General features: G+C 38.4%; 1 protein-coding gene across 1 annotated transcript in view; it reads right to left on the reverse strand.

The window, feature by feature from the left end:
* Positions 1–15,449, reverse strand: part of TACR3 (tachykinin receptor 3) — a 32,780-nt gene extending 17,331 nt beyond the window's left edge. The window contains exon 1 of the mRNA XM_061359421.1: positions 14,759–15,449. Coding sequence (XP_061215405.1) covers positions 14,759–15,234 — 476 coding nt within the window. The 5' untranslated portion in view covers positions 15,235–15,449. The remainder of the gene's footprint in view (positions 1–14,758) is intronic.
* Between the last annotated feature and the right edge of the window lie 1,720 nt (positions 15,450–17,169).

Consider the following 17,169-nt stretch of genomic DNA (forward strand, 5'->3'; position numbering starts at 1 on the left):
AGAAAAGCACCAAGAGAAATAGATACATAAAGCATGAAAACATCTCACTTGCCTTCTCAGTTCCTGTGATGTCAGGTAGGATAGCATTCTTTTTGTAGCTCTATAATTGTATGGGAAATCCATGTATGGTAATTTTAGAAGAACATGCAAAAAATAATTTAAAATTTTATTCTAATTGCAGTTTAAAAGCTTAGGAAAAAGCACTATTCAAAATGTCCTCCAGTATTAGGAGAATACTGATAAGTATCAGCCAGAATCACATTTAAAGAAATTTTTATACTTCCATAAAACCAGGGTGATTTTGGCTATATGTGTGCCCATATTCTGTTACTTGATATAGCACACTGAATAACTAACTACATATTCTTTAACCTGACATCCTAATGTTTTCTGAAACAATACAAGGAAATGGTTTTTACATTAATATTTTGCTTCAGATCCAGAGGGTTCCCAGAGTACATTAAAAAATCCTTTTATTCATGATTGATTCCATGCTGACTGTGAGTTAATGTAGCAGTTAATGGATCAGCAATTTAAATCAAGAAATTTATCTGTGCTTATTCTGGAAACTGAATCTGAATGAAGATCTGCCCTTCTGCAGTCATTGGTAACATTGATATTCTACACTGTTTTTCCAAGCCATTGCTTTTCTAAAATCAGAATTAGAATAGCAATGATTTAGAAGCAGCTCAGGAATAACCAGGGAGGTCAGAAGAAAACTAACAAAATATTATTTTCTGTGTTTCCTTCTGGTTTTGTTTTGTTTTATTTTGTTTGTTATATTATATGAAAACACCTGAAGCAGGTGGGAAACTGGGGTAAGCATGAAAACCAGCTTGAATATTTTACCGATGAGAAAATCATTTCCAATGGGAATTTGCCAGATTTCTAGGAGAATGTCTGCATCAGTTTCAACACTTTGTCATCAGCCATGGCTATTAGTACTAATTCTGGAAGAAGCAAACTCGTTGCCAAACAATCATTATGGCCTGTACACTTTCACTCTTTCACGGTACATGTCCAGTTACCTGATCATCTTTGACAAGATTATTGGAGTATGCCAGTGATCATGAATGTCCTCCAGTCTTCATGCCTGCTAACTGCCCCTGTTCCTGTTTGTTACAGGTTTTAAATACAGTTAGAAAGTCAAACCACACCTATTCCAGCCTACATGTGCAGAATTTTCCAGTATTGCTGCCCTTCTTGTGTCATTTATACCTTATAAAGGAATTGCAATAAGTAAAAGATGTACTATGGCTTGTCATGTACTCCTCTGCATTTCTACCTCACATAAAGATGGCTCAGGATGAATTCAGAGACCATTTTCTGTATGGAAAATTACATAGGCAGTAATAGCCATTTTATGGCAAGACTGTAGGAAAAAAGGGAAAAAAAAGCACTTTGTGTTATTAGGTTTTGTAGATTTTGTGGTATTGTTGAGACTTTAATTGTTGCTGTGGGACTTAGAAGTTATACAATCTTAATTTACACTGACAGAGAATGAATTATTTTGTAGGCAAGCAAGTATAAATTAGTAGATCCTATTCCAAAGTGACACAATATGTGATTATTATTTTTCTTGTCTATGTTGTCATATTGACATTCATAGACAAAACGATTCCAAAGCCACTCACAATTTTTATGTTTTGTGTTCTCATTTTGTGCCTTGGCTTTAGATTATGAGAAACCTTCTTACACTGTTAGATTACTGCTTGGGTCTGTGCTTCCAAATCCAGGCAGGATTTGAATTGGAATCCATTGAAATCAATGGACAAGCTACCAGTGATTTTAATTAATCCTTTTTGAGGATGAGTAAGTTGTGTTCCGCTGCAATCAGAAGAGTAGCAGTCATCTAAAACGAAGGAGGGTGCAACATGTCCTAATTGTTACAGTGCACACAATGTTCTAGGCAGACTTGCCAAGGATTTTTCTGTAGAGACATTAGCTACAATAACTATAATATTTATAAGATAATGCTCCTGATAAAAAATTGTCCAAGTAATCATCTGCATCCATGCTTACCTGCTATGGAAAACAAATTTCATTCAGGATATTCCTACTTTTTTGACATTTCATACCTGAGAGATAGTTAATTGCAGAAAAGATATTTGGTTTATCAAAAATAATTCCATTTTAGTTAACCATCAAATATGTGATAAACCCAGCACCTGCCATCTTAGAGATTCACAACCTCTAGTAGACGTGAGAACTGTGCTAATATCTTAAAACATCCAAATGCTGGCAGAAATAGTAATCTAAAACAACTGTTCATTTCCCATTGCTTTTACTACACTTCGGTATTACTACAAGGTAATTAGTTCCCTTCTCCTTTACCTTTTTTGTTTAGTTGGTTAGTTGGGGTTTTTTTACAACTAAATTAGTACTTTTGATATTATATCTTAACTATGGCATAGTTTTGAGTGCTGGGTGTCTTGACCTAAGAAAGCAGCAGATCTCATGAATATAAACTTTAATTGGATTGTTGCCTTCTATCCCCTAGTTCCCTTCTCCTCCAAAAAACAAGTGCAACTTGGTAATGAATATAAGTTGGTAGTCATGAGTCCTGTCTTTCAAACTGAGCTAGCTTGAGTGCTGGCTGCCTAATGCTGTCCAAAATGCTTGATGATCTTTACCTGTAGTAGGTGATAACCAATAATTCACCATTTTCACATGCTTGTGGGACTCCTAAGGCATCTTCTTCTAGCCTAGTATCATTCCTTTCAATTGCTAGTTTTCTTCAGATTGCACATTGACATGATTTTATGTGCTATTGTCAGATTTCTATTACATTCACATTATTCTTATACCCAATAGGCACCAGCAGCAATTCCCTTTGGCTAAGAAAAAATTCTGTTGGTTTGTCTTCCTGTCTGGTAACTGCCCTTTAAAAATGTGTGTTTTTTGTGTGAAATAACTCCTACAACTGTACTGATAGAAATGTTTAACTATTGTCTGGCTGAGTAAGTCAAATACAAGGATCAGATGAAAAGCAGGCTACTTCTCTTTGTTGCTGAAATTTGAGTGATAAGCCAACAGTCTCGCTTTTGCACAAGATAGATTACAAAAACATAGCAGTCAGTCATTCCAACAAACAAACGGTGGAGAAGCCTTGACCACTTCCTCGGTAATTCCTTTGTGCAGGAAGGTCTTAGCTGATCAGAAAGCATTGGCAACTCTCTATTACTGAGCCTTTGCTAAGACATTTAATTTATTCTGATGTGCCAGTTCACTAACGATTACAATGAAGTATCTAACTTGTTCCCTAAGTGGCTTTTCTTGGAAACAAAATTGCTAAATTAACATAGTAAGATACTGCTTCATAGCTGCAGTTGTAACATTCACTCAAATTTGTCATTTAAGTTTGGTAGCAATTTCCTAGAGAAGCCATCACTGCCATAATTAAGGACAATGGAAAATGTGGAACGACTCTCAGCTGCACGTTAAAAAACACCTCCATGGATGAGCTGTCTGTGGTTAATCTTTGCACCCAAAAGAAGCTTAGAAGAGAATTGAGTCCTTCCTGCACTAGTAACTGTCATTCGCAAAGGAGGCATACCTACTCCTGACTATAATTTTGTTTGCTGGAAAAGTGATCTTGCCATTACTGGTACCTAAGGATGGTAAGTTGTTTGCTTGTCTCTTTAGGCTCAACCTGAAGGAACAGTAGCTATTTTTTCCACTTGGCCCTTGTCTTTGATATCTGTCCATTTTGGCCAGGATGTTTCCATCAGTGAGGAGGTGAGGAGGTTAAGTTTGGGGGAATATGTATATATGATACAGGATATTGCCCCTGTATATTCCAATTACCTACAGCTGACAACTGTCGGTAATTTTTCATGGTGAACTCTGTCATTAGGGCTCATTTCCTTAATCTGTTTGATATCCTTTAATAGATTTTGTATGGCAAAGTGCCAGTCACAAGGGGGAGCAGCAGACATGCTGTCTGAATTGTGCACTAAATGGTGCTGAACATGGTGTAGAAAAAAAGGATCGTGTGAGTAGGCCAGGAATGAAGGGGAGGATGATGAGATACAGGGTACGGAGCAGAAGCAGAAGAACTGAGACTGGGAAACAGTTTGCCGAATCCAAAAATAGGAATTGAAATGAAACAAGAATAATGAGAAATTAATAGAAGCACAAAAAGCAGACATGTAGAATATTAGCAGATAGAAAGTGAGTTGAGAGAGGAGAGAATAAGAAAGGAAACTCAGGTGATGTAAAGACAAAAGACATATGAGAAAAATTGTCCCTACTAGACTAGAGTTTCCAAGGTAAGAAGAAAAGCCCAATGTTTTGACAGTGGGATTCTGTGATGGCGAGACCTTTAGACTGAAGGTTTATGAGAGAGAACTCCCAAAGAGTTGCTTCTCTCTGTGATCAGGCAACCATAAACTGCATGCAAGGGGGACAAATTGACTTGTCTGATGCTCCAATGTAATCTGTCTTAATTATTGTTCTGCTTCTCCACTGTTTTTTAAAGTGGTCTGAACTTACGCAGTCTTTCTGAAGTCAGTGAAAGTGGCAGTGCTGAGGCCCTTGTAGGTCCACCGTGTTCTGTGATATTTATACACAGACCTTGGACCTCCCTACACCTCTGACTTGTAAGCACTCTAAAAGATGGTAGACATTTGAGCTGAAGGAGGACTTATAACGGCTAGAAGCAGCTGAATGTTACACCGTGGAAAAGCGTTCTGTAGCCACACAAACATTATTCAGTGTGGTACTGTGCCACTTGACTTTGCAGTCTTTGGGTGTTTACTGTTCAGTCAGCCACCGAGCTGGAGAAATGGGACTCTCTGCTGAACAAAGCACTGTGAACTCTTGCTGAAGTCATTTGATTTCAGGATTGAACTTCTAATGCTTCTTTACTCCAGTGGGAGCTGCTGATAATGCCACAGATAGCTTGTTCCACATAGTAAAGCAGCAATACTGATTCTGAAATGTAACGACTAAAAAGAATTTACTCGTTATGCTCCTTTATCACAACAAGCAGAAGCCAGTATTACCCCCCCCAGCATAAACATTAACACTTGGAAAATAATTATAAGATTAAATATGCACATTTAGAAATTTAGAGATGTAAATATGTGCAGGTTGCTCCATCCCTGGCAGTGCTCAAGGCCAGGTTGGACACAACCTTGGGAAACATGATCTTGTGTGAGGTGTCCCTGCCCATGGTGGGGGGCTGGAACTACATGATTTTAAGGTCCTTTTCAACCCTAACTGTGATTCTAGGTAGAGATTCAAGCAGACACTTGCAAGAGTGTGGATTATTCAACATTTGCACCATGTTCTATGCATTGCACTAAAGCCTTTTTTTTTTTTTATTAGCACATTATTTTGTTTCCTGTGATCCCACTGTCACTGTTTTTCTTTCAGCTTTGTGTTTTGTTAATCTTTGTCCCCAGCTTATTACTGCCAAAGTCAGCGATAATCTTTCTAGTGAACTTAATGAGATATCAGTCAGGCTGCAAGATGTAGTGGTGGTGCATCATGGTGTGCTTGCTGCAGCACTCTTTTCCTTCAAGACTGTTTTCTTATCTGCCTGGGTCAGAATAGGTCTAGTTTCCTTCAGAACTTATCAGTCTGCAATTTACTGTTTATTACTTGTTTCTTGGGTTCATCAAATCGAGAAAATCTGTTTTTTCTGAAGCAATAATAGAGATAGTCCTCATTTGAATAACACTGGTAAACTGTTTAAGCCTTTGGTTATAATGACAGCATGTAGCTCTGTTACAGTTTACAAATAACGTAAAAGACAAATAACTGGTCCTATAAAAGTCCCATAAAAGCTTCTGAAGTTTACATATTATGGTCCTGACAGTAGAAAAGATTATTTAAAAAATCCTGATTTCTCTTTTTGTAAAACAGCGTACACTGACTAATATAGGCAGGAAAAATTTCTTAACACATTATTTAGAAAATTGTAGCAAAAATACGTCAGACATTTTACAACTAAAATGATGTTCAAAATTGGATCCTACAAATGCCCATCTGGAGACACAGTTGGAACCCTTTAATCATTCTAAGTGGTTTGTTTCACCTGTTTACAGTGTGTTTATAAACTAAAATGGGGGGAAAAGTAATCAATTCAGCCCCAGATTGTAACAGGAAATTAAGACTTGACAGAGGAAGAGACTGAGAGAGAGAATCATAATGCTTCTGTGTAAGTGGCTCATCAACAGCAGACAGCAGAGTGCACTTCCTTTGGGAATGCACAGATGCTGTTATTCCCTTAAAACAGAAGCTGGTTTTGAAACTTTGTATTTGGAATCAACTGGTAATTAAGAAACATAGGTAGGGAAATTGCTATGATTCCCTGCCCTTATTTAAAACATTGTTGTGGAAAAATCCTACAAAAGGTCTCTGTAAGGTAGATACAGTAGGCTGAAGAGGATGGAATGAACTGTGAGATTTTAGAGACATTTTTTGTATGGTGAAAGCCAAGTGCTTAACTTTTGCATTCTTTAATCTTTATCTTCTACCTGCTAGTACAAGGTTCCATCTTTTTGTGTGGGAATGGTCTGTATTAATTTACTTAGACTGACGTTCTCTTCAGGAAGAGGGGTTATGGGCATTTTTGTAGGACTGCTGAATAAGACTGGTTTTGGTGGCTAGAAGGATTTACAGTGAACAATGTTGCTGTTACTCAGTGATCACCTTAAAACTGACGGCATGAAGAAAGAGTGTAGGACACCATGACAGATAAACAAAAACATTGTACATATGAGAGGTCAATGGGCAATGCCCCAGAAGGATAACTTGGCCTTGATTTTTCCAGTGGCACATATGCTGTTCTTGGTGAATGGCTGTCATGGTCTGAGCAGGGATAACAGTGCAGCTTTTCCAAAATCAGGACTACCCTCCAAGGCCTTGCTTTTGGGTACCTCCTAACTAAAACCTTGAAACAGGGATATTGAAATTCTTCAGTACAGCTAAGTTCTCAAAAACAGTGCAATGATTTCTAATTGAGGAACATTTTGGTAACTGACAATGGGCTAGATTTTTATAAGTATGTAATTGATTTTACACAATGTTTTCAACACCTGTGCATATTAATAGAAAAGGGATAACACTTCTCTTTGGTCTGTTTCATAAAATAATGGGCTAACTGACTTCCCAATAGAAGGGCTTCTCTTCCTCCTATTCTTTGGATATGATCTATCTTGGCTATCAATGACCAATATCAATGCAGTGTCTGAGAAACCATCTCCATCTACACAGACACTATGAAGATGTGAATACGATCAGCAGCTACTCACTGTCACTGTTGGGGTACCTTGTTTAATTCTAGAGCAAAGAGTACAACCCACTCTGCCCTGTCATTGCGTATATTTTTTGGCACTGTCATCTGAGTGACTTCCTTCTTGTTTCTGCAGTTATTTTGAATAACTTTAGTTTAGGTAAACACAGGTATATGAATGATGGAAATTTCTCTCCTGACTGGTAAATCAGTCAGAAATACAGGCATATACACGATAATATTAAAACAAACAAACCAACCCCAAACCCAAAAATACCCAACCCTTGACTAACCTTGAAAAGTACTGCAGACTACAAAAAGATTCTCTGTTTTATCCTGATCATTAGAAGTCTGTACCACAGCAACGAATGAATTATTTTTCCTGTGTCTCTCACAGTCTGAATCTTGTAGTCATTGCATCAGGATGTTCTGCAGAAACTATTTCACCTTTTTTCTCAGAAAGAAAGAGAATTATCAAACCTAGAAAATCATTTTAGGCCCCCAAGGCGTAAAGAGTCCTTTATGTTTCACGTCTTGATTTTTGAACCCTTAATGCTCTCCTGTTCAACATTTTATCTCTCATTCTGGGAACTAGTAATTTTCAGAGGGCAGGCTAGGTACTGGAATTCAGAAATATGATGTGCTTCATAGACTTATGGAAGGGTTTGTGTTGGAAGGGACATTAAAGCTCACCTAGTTCCAACCCCACAGCCATGGGCAGGGACACTTCCCATCAGACCAGGTCACTCAAAGCCCCATCCAACCTGGCCTTGAGCGCTTCCAGGGATGGGGCATCCACAGCTTCTCTGGGTAACCTGTGAAAGTGCCTCACCACCCTCACAGTGAAGAATTTCTTCCTAATATCTAATCTGAATCTACCCCCATCTTCATCTTAAAATATATCTCTATCTTAAAATACAAATTGGAAAACAGAGAAATAGGGAAAGGATTTTCTATTTGAATTCTGTAGTTTGGCTGGCAAGGTAATAATTGTAATAATTTTAAAACCGTATTTTGCATTTTTCCCTTCATAATACACAGTGACCAAGGCTGATTCATGAAATTATGATTATGAAGTCATCCATTACTTTAGGAAAAAAAGCTGTATTGAGCTTTAGTCTGGGGGTAGGGCAGGTAGTGTTTCGTGTAGTTATGGGACACCAGAGGCAGGTAATGCTAACAAGCAACAAAATGGTGTCCTGTGGAAAAAAAAGGACAGTGAGTTTACAGAAGCTTCCTTCATCCCTTTCTTCAGATGAAAATATTCTCAGATTTGAGGAGTTCTCTCTGGGCAAAATACCCTATAAAGCACAAGAAACCTGAAAAGAAACTCACCTAGCCTTTTGCTTTTGTTTTTCCTCTGCTAATACGTATCTTCCTCCAGTTTTCAATGCAAATTATCTCTTTTACATGGAATCCATTTACTTTGAGACAACAGAATTTGAGGGGAGTGAAAGAGAGGCCAAAGGCTGAAGTTCTATTTGGGCTCATGTCTGCGCAGGGGATAGCAGCGGGTTGGGCAATGTGGGTTTCCTGCCTGCCATTGCTTCAAACTCTTTTCACTGGTGAGCCAAGCACAAAACACTTGGTACAAAGCACATGTACAAGATTGCAAGTACTGGTGTACATCTTTTGTGGATCTTTTGCTGATGCCTCTATACTATGACCTAGGATAGGTCGTAGGCCTCCATATCCTAACCTGTCAGACATATTTGTGATCATTTTTTCACATACACATTTCCCTATACTTTAGTGTTTCTGAGTAGACAGAACAGGTAACTCCCAATTCAGATAAAGTTATTCTAGATTAAAGATGGTCATGCATAGTTTGGCAGGAGTGACAGTTTAAAATTTTTATGGGGCATAAAGGCCTTGAGCAATTTGTTCCAGGAGTAGGAACTCATGCAGAGAAAGATATCAAAATGTATTCTACTGGGAAAATAATCCATTTTTCAATGGCCCAATTGCCTACTTCAGAATTTCAGTAACAGATTCATTGATAGGGCTTGTAATACTACTTTGTGACAGTAATAACTGCTCTTGCAGCATACACTTGAAGAGAATGAAGAGCCTAAGTGATATTTTGAGGATCTGAGTGTGTACATATGATGAATTTGATAAATTGAAACCACATGTTTATGCCTTTTAACTGTTTTCTGTTACAAGCTTGTATTATACTACTTATGGAGGAGACTAATGAGTATATAGAGGGATTATTAACAGCCATCTGTAACTGAACAATGTCACAGAGAAATAAAAAACTGATCCAGTATATGTAGGCTCCTGTAGACATATTAGAAGTCTAAGAAATCAGGTGGGAAATTAGAATGACAAGATTTAAACAAGGATATTGGTGTAATACACATACTAGAAACTAGGTAGGAGGAAAGTAACACTGTAATACTAAGGTTCATAAAAAGGAGATTGTGCAAGCAGAAGAGCAAAAATGAATGTTAAATATAGTTTAAAATTAAGTCAAGTAAAACAAATGTATTAATGAATAATATAGAATTAAATGGTTTGAAACTCCACGCTTGACTGAAAAAATCAACTTCAGGATTACACACTCAGATAATTCATGGTAATAATGATGACATGCTGAAAGAAATTAGGCTCTGATAGCAGGCTGTACAATAATAATAGAAGATACCAGTGACTTCTGTGCAGACATAAAATATATTCATCAACATTAATTACTGCATTATGGAACATCTATAAGAGGAATCCCAAAGTAAACAAGGAGCTTTTGAGTTGGTCCTTAACAGTGGCTATGGTCAGGCTTAAATGTTATTATTCTTTGAATATTATCTTGATTATAGCTGCTTTTAGCATCTCTGCAGAAACAATAAAAGGCCCCAAAAGGTGCTGTGATAGTGTTTCATTTAAAAATGGGAAACTATAAAAGCATGAGGAAGGTTATTAAAAAGAAATGAGAAGGGCAACCAAAAGGAAACAGAGACTGCTAATTACAAGAATCAATCATATTCTGAAACATGGATATTCTCTAATGATATTATCTTTCATTAGTGAAGGTTAATTTGATTTTGGATCTGGTGTTCAGCAAAGTGAGTGTAGGGGTGTTGGGAAGAAGAAAGCTGGGCCCATGGCTGTTGGATTCTGAATCTCATTGTGCTGCAAATTGTTTGATTATTCAATTTTTCAGTCAAATTTTTAAAAACATCCATCCTGATATCACCATGTTGTCCATATCAGCAGTGTGATTCTGTGTAGTCATACTTAAGTGAGCTGAGTAGGATACCAAAGGTAAGAGTGCTTATATATCTGTCTTTTAGCTCTAATTGGAATAGCTTTTAAAAACAGAGTTTCAGACACAGTTCTGTGGAATAAATACAAATAAAAAGTTTCATAACAGCTCTATTGGACTAGACAAAAACAGAATAAAGTTCTGTATCTGCCTGTAGGTAAAAAAATTTCCTTCTATTAGAAGGACCAGAAAATGGGGAAAAAGTTTAAGTTATTATTGAAATCATAATTGGACTTTGGGACATGATTAAGTTTTTAGAAATGATGATTTACTTTGATAACCTCCTGCTTTGAAGTTAATTATTGAACTTTCAGTATTAATGGCAGAAAACTGTAACAAGTCCAGCGTTTACACCAACACAACATGTGAGGAAAGTTCTGTGATTTAAAAAAAGTGCATGAAAGTGGAATTTTCTTAGTTCTTAATATTGGGCTTTATTTGATCATTCTACTGCAATAAGTCTGACTCTGTAAGTAGCTGAACTGAAAAATGGGCTGTGAATTTTGCAAAGTATAAGACTAAAGTGGGTAGCATCTGGCAGAATCTGAACTTTAGAAAGAATTAGGTTAAACTCATCATTTGACTCTTTCTTTTGTAATAATTCGTTAAAAAAAAGATTTTATGTGTTTTTTAATGTTATTATATTGATCCACACTGAACAGCAGTAATCCGTGTAGGCTGTTTTGCAGTAATGCAGAATATTAGTGTATCATAGATGCAATATTATTTACATTTGTATGAAATACTGACATATGTAACTCTTTTCAATAACTTCGGCATATAAATAAATGTAACATATATGCAATGCCTCTTCAAAGACCAAAAGTTTGCTTGCATACTAGGAAGAAAAGAAGTGATAAAATTTAAATAGGATCAGCAGCTACTCACTGTCACTGTTGGAATACCTTGTATAATTCCAGAGCAGATGCTTTTACAGTTAGCTTGTTGAAATGAGGAAATCTTTATGGAATTGCTGATAGAACAATAACTGAAAAAGTCACACTGTAGATGTGTTAAAAAAAAAAAAAGGGAAAAAAATGCATAAAGAGGCACTAAGTACTCTACTGAAGGCATCTTATTTTATGCTATATTCCTACCATTCTGAACTTTTACCATCAGACATTTGCAGAGAATTTCTTCGCCTACACACAGAGCTGGTTGTATAATGAGGCAATCTTGGGATTGGAGATTAAGTGCCAGCATACATGAACTCTCCCTTTTGCATGTTAAGAACTGGTAGGAAGGCACAGTGGGTCTTCAATAGCCAGGGCCAGATCACATAAATTCTGCCTAAGTTACTGCCTTTAATATGTCCAAGAACTGTACCACAGTGAGTAGTCACAGACAGAGGTAAGACATATGACCGTTTTGGATAATTACCATATTGGCTCCAGAACTATCCCTTATTCAGTGTATCTTAGGCTGTTTTAAAAGCTTATCTCCATGAAGTAGCTGAAGGAACTATTGCACTGGAAGCAGTGTAACTGTGGTACTGTGCAGCATGAGCTACAGAAGACAGAATGAGTGAATGAATGAATGCCTTTGAAGCAGTGGTGTAAAATCTGTGCAGCTTGATACTTGGGTCGGTTTGGTTAAAGCTACCTGTGGCATCTCTGCAAGAGACTCCAAACAGCCTGTTGGAAAAGAAACAGAAGGCAGGGAAAAAAGACCACCAGGAAAGGGTGGTCAGAACTGTAAATAAATCCACATAAATTTGAGTCTGTGTTCAATGACGGTCATACAGCAGTCTCAGATACTTTCATCCTCATCTCCAGATGACCACACTCCACTGCAGGAACCACCTACTCCATGGAAATCTGTGTCAGCCCAGTGCAAACAATTTGGCCTACATGATGTGAAAGGAAACATGTACTGCCTGTGACCTCTGCTCAGTGATGCCTAGAATCACAGTGACCCATTCATACTCTGTGAATGTTTGGATGTTCTAAAAGGATCAATGGAGCATATCACAGCATGCTTTTTAGTGAGTTTCAGTTGCAACCCATAAGTTTTCAGTTTTGGGATGTTAACAATTTCCACTACTAAATCATCTCATACAATCCCATCATTTCCAATCCCCCAGTAATTTTTTCCCTAATTTGTGGGTTTTTTTTTGTTGTTGTTGTTTTTTTTTTAATTCTAGATGAACATGAATGTTTAAGAATGGGTTTACTGGGTCAAAACTAAAGCACAGGGATCTGTCTGAAGCACTGGCTGAACTTTCACAGAAATGGGAACCAAAGTTTAAAAAACGTCCACCCAGTAGATGTGTGCCTTGGAATACAGCAGTCTGTACATCTAAGGACATTCCTTGGGATTCACTTTGACCCCCAGTTTTCCTCTTGAATCTGCAGAATTGTTCTGCAGTAGTAGGCAGAAAATGGTTAAAGGTGCTGAATGCATCAGGTGTGATTTGGTATAAAAAGAAAAGAAATAACAATTTGAATAGGGAAGGAGGGCTAGACTGCTCTTTGTTTTACAAGATGATCCTTGGTACTACAGAGAGCTCTCCTGAACACAGCTGTGGGATTGCTCACTGTGCTTTCCCAAGGGAAGATTTTGATAAGCCTGTGGGGGCAGGTGAGCTTGGAAGATGTGGAGGGGTGGAAATCGTGATTATTTCAGGGGATTGTCAGACAAGAAATAGATCAAAGTGAGCAACAGCAGTAATAGCTTCACTTCTGAGCATCACTGTGTCACATAGCTAAACCAAGGAAAACATTCCTAATGTATTTGTATATGACCACTGCACTTCAGTCAGAGTGGAGCAGAGCTATTCTTTACTTTACTCTGGAAATGCACCCTTTGGGTTCCCAGGGAACTGTATTTATCTTTGTTTCCAGTTTCCTAGCATAAATTTATGAACTTTCAAGGTGGTAAGTACTACATCTCCCTGGATGTTTTTGCCAGAACAATGAGAAAACCTTACTCAGAGCATCCAGGTAACTGCTCAGATAATGATGTGATCAGCTGCAGTAATAACAGTTAAATCCTCAACATCAGTTAAAACCCTTTTATCTTTCTGAAGGAACAACACAAAAGCATTATGAACTTGTCCACAGCATAGAGAAGAGGTACAATAACATGTTTCCCAATCTTTGCACCCAGAAGTGAGAAATAATGTTTCAGAAGGTGGATTGAACCTCATAAAAATCTTAACTACCATCACCAAATCTTAACCTCACATCACCATTAATCTTAACTACCAACTGCAGAAAGTGCTGCAGTTCTGCCAAGTCAGTTCAGGCAAGATGCATAATGTGATTTGGATATGTAGAAAAGAGTTTTATGAGTGATTAGAGTGTACTGCTAAAAGAATAAAAGATCTGAAGTACAACGTGATCTGTTTTTCTGAATGAAAATTCAGGGATTCATTGGAGGTCTAAAGTATGGGGTAGGTCACCTCTCCAGTACAGGAAATGTGAAAATTATCATAAAGAAAGGAACATTTCCCAGGGAAGACTCACATCACCTTCTGAGAAACGTGGTGCATCAAAGCACCTCTGTTCAAAGTCAGACAATAGCTGTTCTATTCTATTATTGTCATGAGCACAAAGGTAAATGTTTTTCCTGTTCTGTTTTTTCTCACAGTCACAGAGGCTTCCTTTGCAGGAAGTAATCAGACAAAAAAATCAAGCTCTTTGAAACCATGTTCTTACCAGACCTCTGGATATGTACAAATGACAATGTAAATGGTCTCATTAGTTAAAATCAGGAGGAACCAAGTAACTCAGAGCTGCCTGTGGGAAGAACTATTAAAAACAGAGTCTGAAGTGATTTCTGAGGAGGAGACAAATGCCTCCACCAGCTGCAAAAAGACAAAGAGGAAGGAAGTTTGAAATCCTCTCCCTTCACACACAATCTCTACAACTACTTATCAGTATGAATTAGATGACATTGACTGAGGGACAGATACTGTTTTCACAGGTGGGGAAACAAAACCCTGAGCAATGGCTGCTGCTACTGAATTGGTATTAAAAGATGGAGCACAAAGAGCTACTGAAGTCAAACAGAGAGGAAATGTAAAAGAAAATGCGAGAGTGAAAACAATGAAATTTAAAGGAGAAAGAGCAAAGACAGGGAGAAAAACTGTGTGTTAGGGAGAGAAGTTACAGAAGTACAGAGGAGCACAATCAGTGACCGATTGAGAGCTCTGCCTCTTGTTACTTTATGATTGTTTTCTGTGTATTTTTATTTCAGCAGAGTATTTGAACTTGACATTTCACCCAAAATTTTTTCCTTTTTCTCACCTGTCCACAGCTATTGCTGTCATGGAGTAGATGCTGGCGAAGACAGCTGTGATTGGGAAGAAGTTGTGGAAGCGGCAGTAAGCCTCTCCAAAGTACCATTCACTGTGCAGCGCATAGATGAAGTTGATGAGAGTATTGAAAGCAGCCATGGAGGCATCGGAGAAGGCCAGGTTCACCAGGAAGTAATTGGTCACTGTCCTCATGCGCTTGTGAGCCAGGATAATCCAGATAACAATGAGATTTCCAAAAACAGCCACTGCCACCACACCACCATAAGCCAGAGACCACAGGGCAATGCGCCAAAAGGGTTGCACAAACTGGTTGGAGAAGTTGGCTGCTGAGGATGCTACAGGGGGAGAAGTGTTTCCAGCTGATGCTCCCAGTTCCTGTCCCCAGGGATCACCCACTGCAGCAAGGCTAATGTTCCACCTGCTGCTCATGCTCATGTTCCCGTTGGCTGTGGGGACAGAAGTCATCTTGGATGTTCCTCTCCTCAGTTCCAGAAATGATGTGCTTCTCCCAGCCCACCAAAATCACCACAAACAGGTAAGAAGAGGAAAGAAAGAAAAAAGGGAGTGAGGCAGCACAGCAGGCAGTGGGAACGAGAAACCTGCCAGAAAAGCTTTGGTTACTCTGTTCAACTGTTAGAAATGCTGTACCAGCTGAGACTGGAGAGCTACCTCTGGGTTGAGCAGCATCCTATTGCTCCTCTCTACAGCCACCTCTTGCTTTTGATTTTGCTGAAAGAGAAGCTGACTGGGAGCCAAGGCACATTTTATAGGCTTGTGAGTACCCAGCGTCATGAAGGGAGTGGAGCAATAAGCTTCATCGGCTGGTAAGATAGCACCTCTTTGTTCTCCCTCCTCCCCTTTTATTTCATTCATTGACAGCAGCAGGCACTTTCAGGAGCTGTGGAGAGCGCCAGAGAGAAAATGAATTCTCATCTTGTTTATGTTGAGAGATTTGTTTTATATTGCCTTTGTTTAAGTTTAGAATAGTCTTTTTGCCCTGTCCTTGCAGGGCTAATTAGTTGAATATCCCAGGGCTGAGGCTGCTTTTGATTAAAGCTGTTTCCTGAATTCCAGAGGAATGCAGATCTGCTTTTTTGCTGCTCTTTGTTATTTAGTACACACTTTCTTTTTAACCATTCCGTTAACTACAGGTTTGGAATAGTGATTCCCTTCAGATAGATAAATACATCCCACTGCTCTCTAATTTCACTTTTCAATCTGTAACATGTAATTGACATTTCTGTGGTTTAAGCCCAGCTTAAATCACAACCGACATCAAGAAACATTTATAAAATTATAATGTGACATTTTCTTACATGCCTGTAAAGGCATTTACATGTTCGTCAGACACTGTTTTTTGTTGAAACACTATGCAGCCCTAAACATAGATGTCCTTAGATATGTGTAAAATGGGAAGAGTTTGTTTTCATTGTGTCTTTGAAAAAAAATACTATTTTTAGTTCTTTTTTACTCATTTGCATTTATTCTACACTTCGTACTATTATTATTTTGAGCAAACAGTATTTTTATATATGGTGATTTTTAGGGTGGTAGAAGAGGGTAAATGAGGAAATGTAACACCTGATGATTTCACATCCAAGAAATCAATTTTCTCATTAACACGTTAACAACAGCTGGCGTTGGGGATGCATGTTTTATGCAAGGGTTGATTGCAAGGGACTTCAACTAACAAATCTGTTATTCAATAAGCTGCAGTCTTTGGGGAGAAAATGTGGTTTAGTGCTGATCTGCTCCATGCTTTAACAGTTTAGAGCTACTACTTGTCATCAGCAGATATTTCAGCTGTATCACAGGAGTGGGAGCTATACAATACCCCTATCAACAGTGACATGTTTACATTTTTTAAACAAAATCTTCATATTCATCAAATATTCCTGTGTGCCACTCCCTCCCTGCTGCATTTACCCAGTGGAAATAGTGCCTACACTTTAATTGTCAGGTCTACACTGCACTTTTAATTTGAATGACAGCAACTGTGGCTGTTTCTGTATGCTTCTCAGTTCTTACCACCTGCCATGATCACAAGCAGCAGCCCATCTCAGACTGAGAGTCTCTGCTGAAAACCACACTTTGCTATAGCACGTGTGGAACCTACCCATGTGCTGCAGGTCCTCATCACAGGAAAAACACTGCAGTTAATCCCACAGTTCCATTTCAAGACCCAAGTCTTCCATCTGCATTGTCTTTAATCCTCTCCCTGGAGGTGAGTCTGAAGAGGGGGATAGTAGTTCACACACTGTTTCCCCAGCAGGCTTTGTGCCCTGTTCTCAAGAGGTCTCATAGTAAGAAGCAGGGTCAGCAGAAGCTGTAGTAGCTCTGAGAGAGTTGAACCACGCTCTAAAATAGCTCTCCAGCAAACTGTGGGGTATGTTTCTCTGC

Source organism: Neopsephotus bourkii, unplaced genomic scaffold, assembly GCF_033783945.1.
Source record: "Neopsephotus bourkii isolate Nb327-2 ecotype Australia unplaced genomic scaffold, CSIRO-AGI_Nbou_v1 NB_977, whole genome shotgun sequence".
NCBI lineage: Eukaryota > Metazoa > Chordata > Aves > Psittaciformes > Psittacidae > Neopsephotus > Neopsephotus bourkii.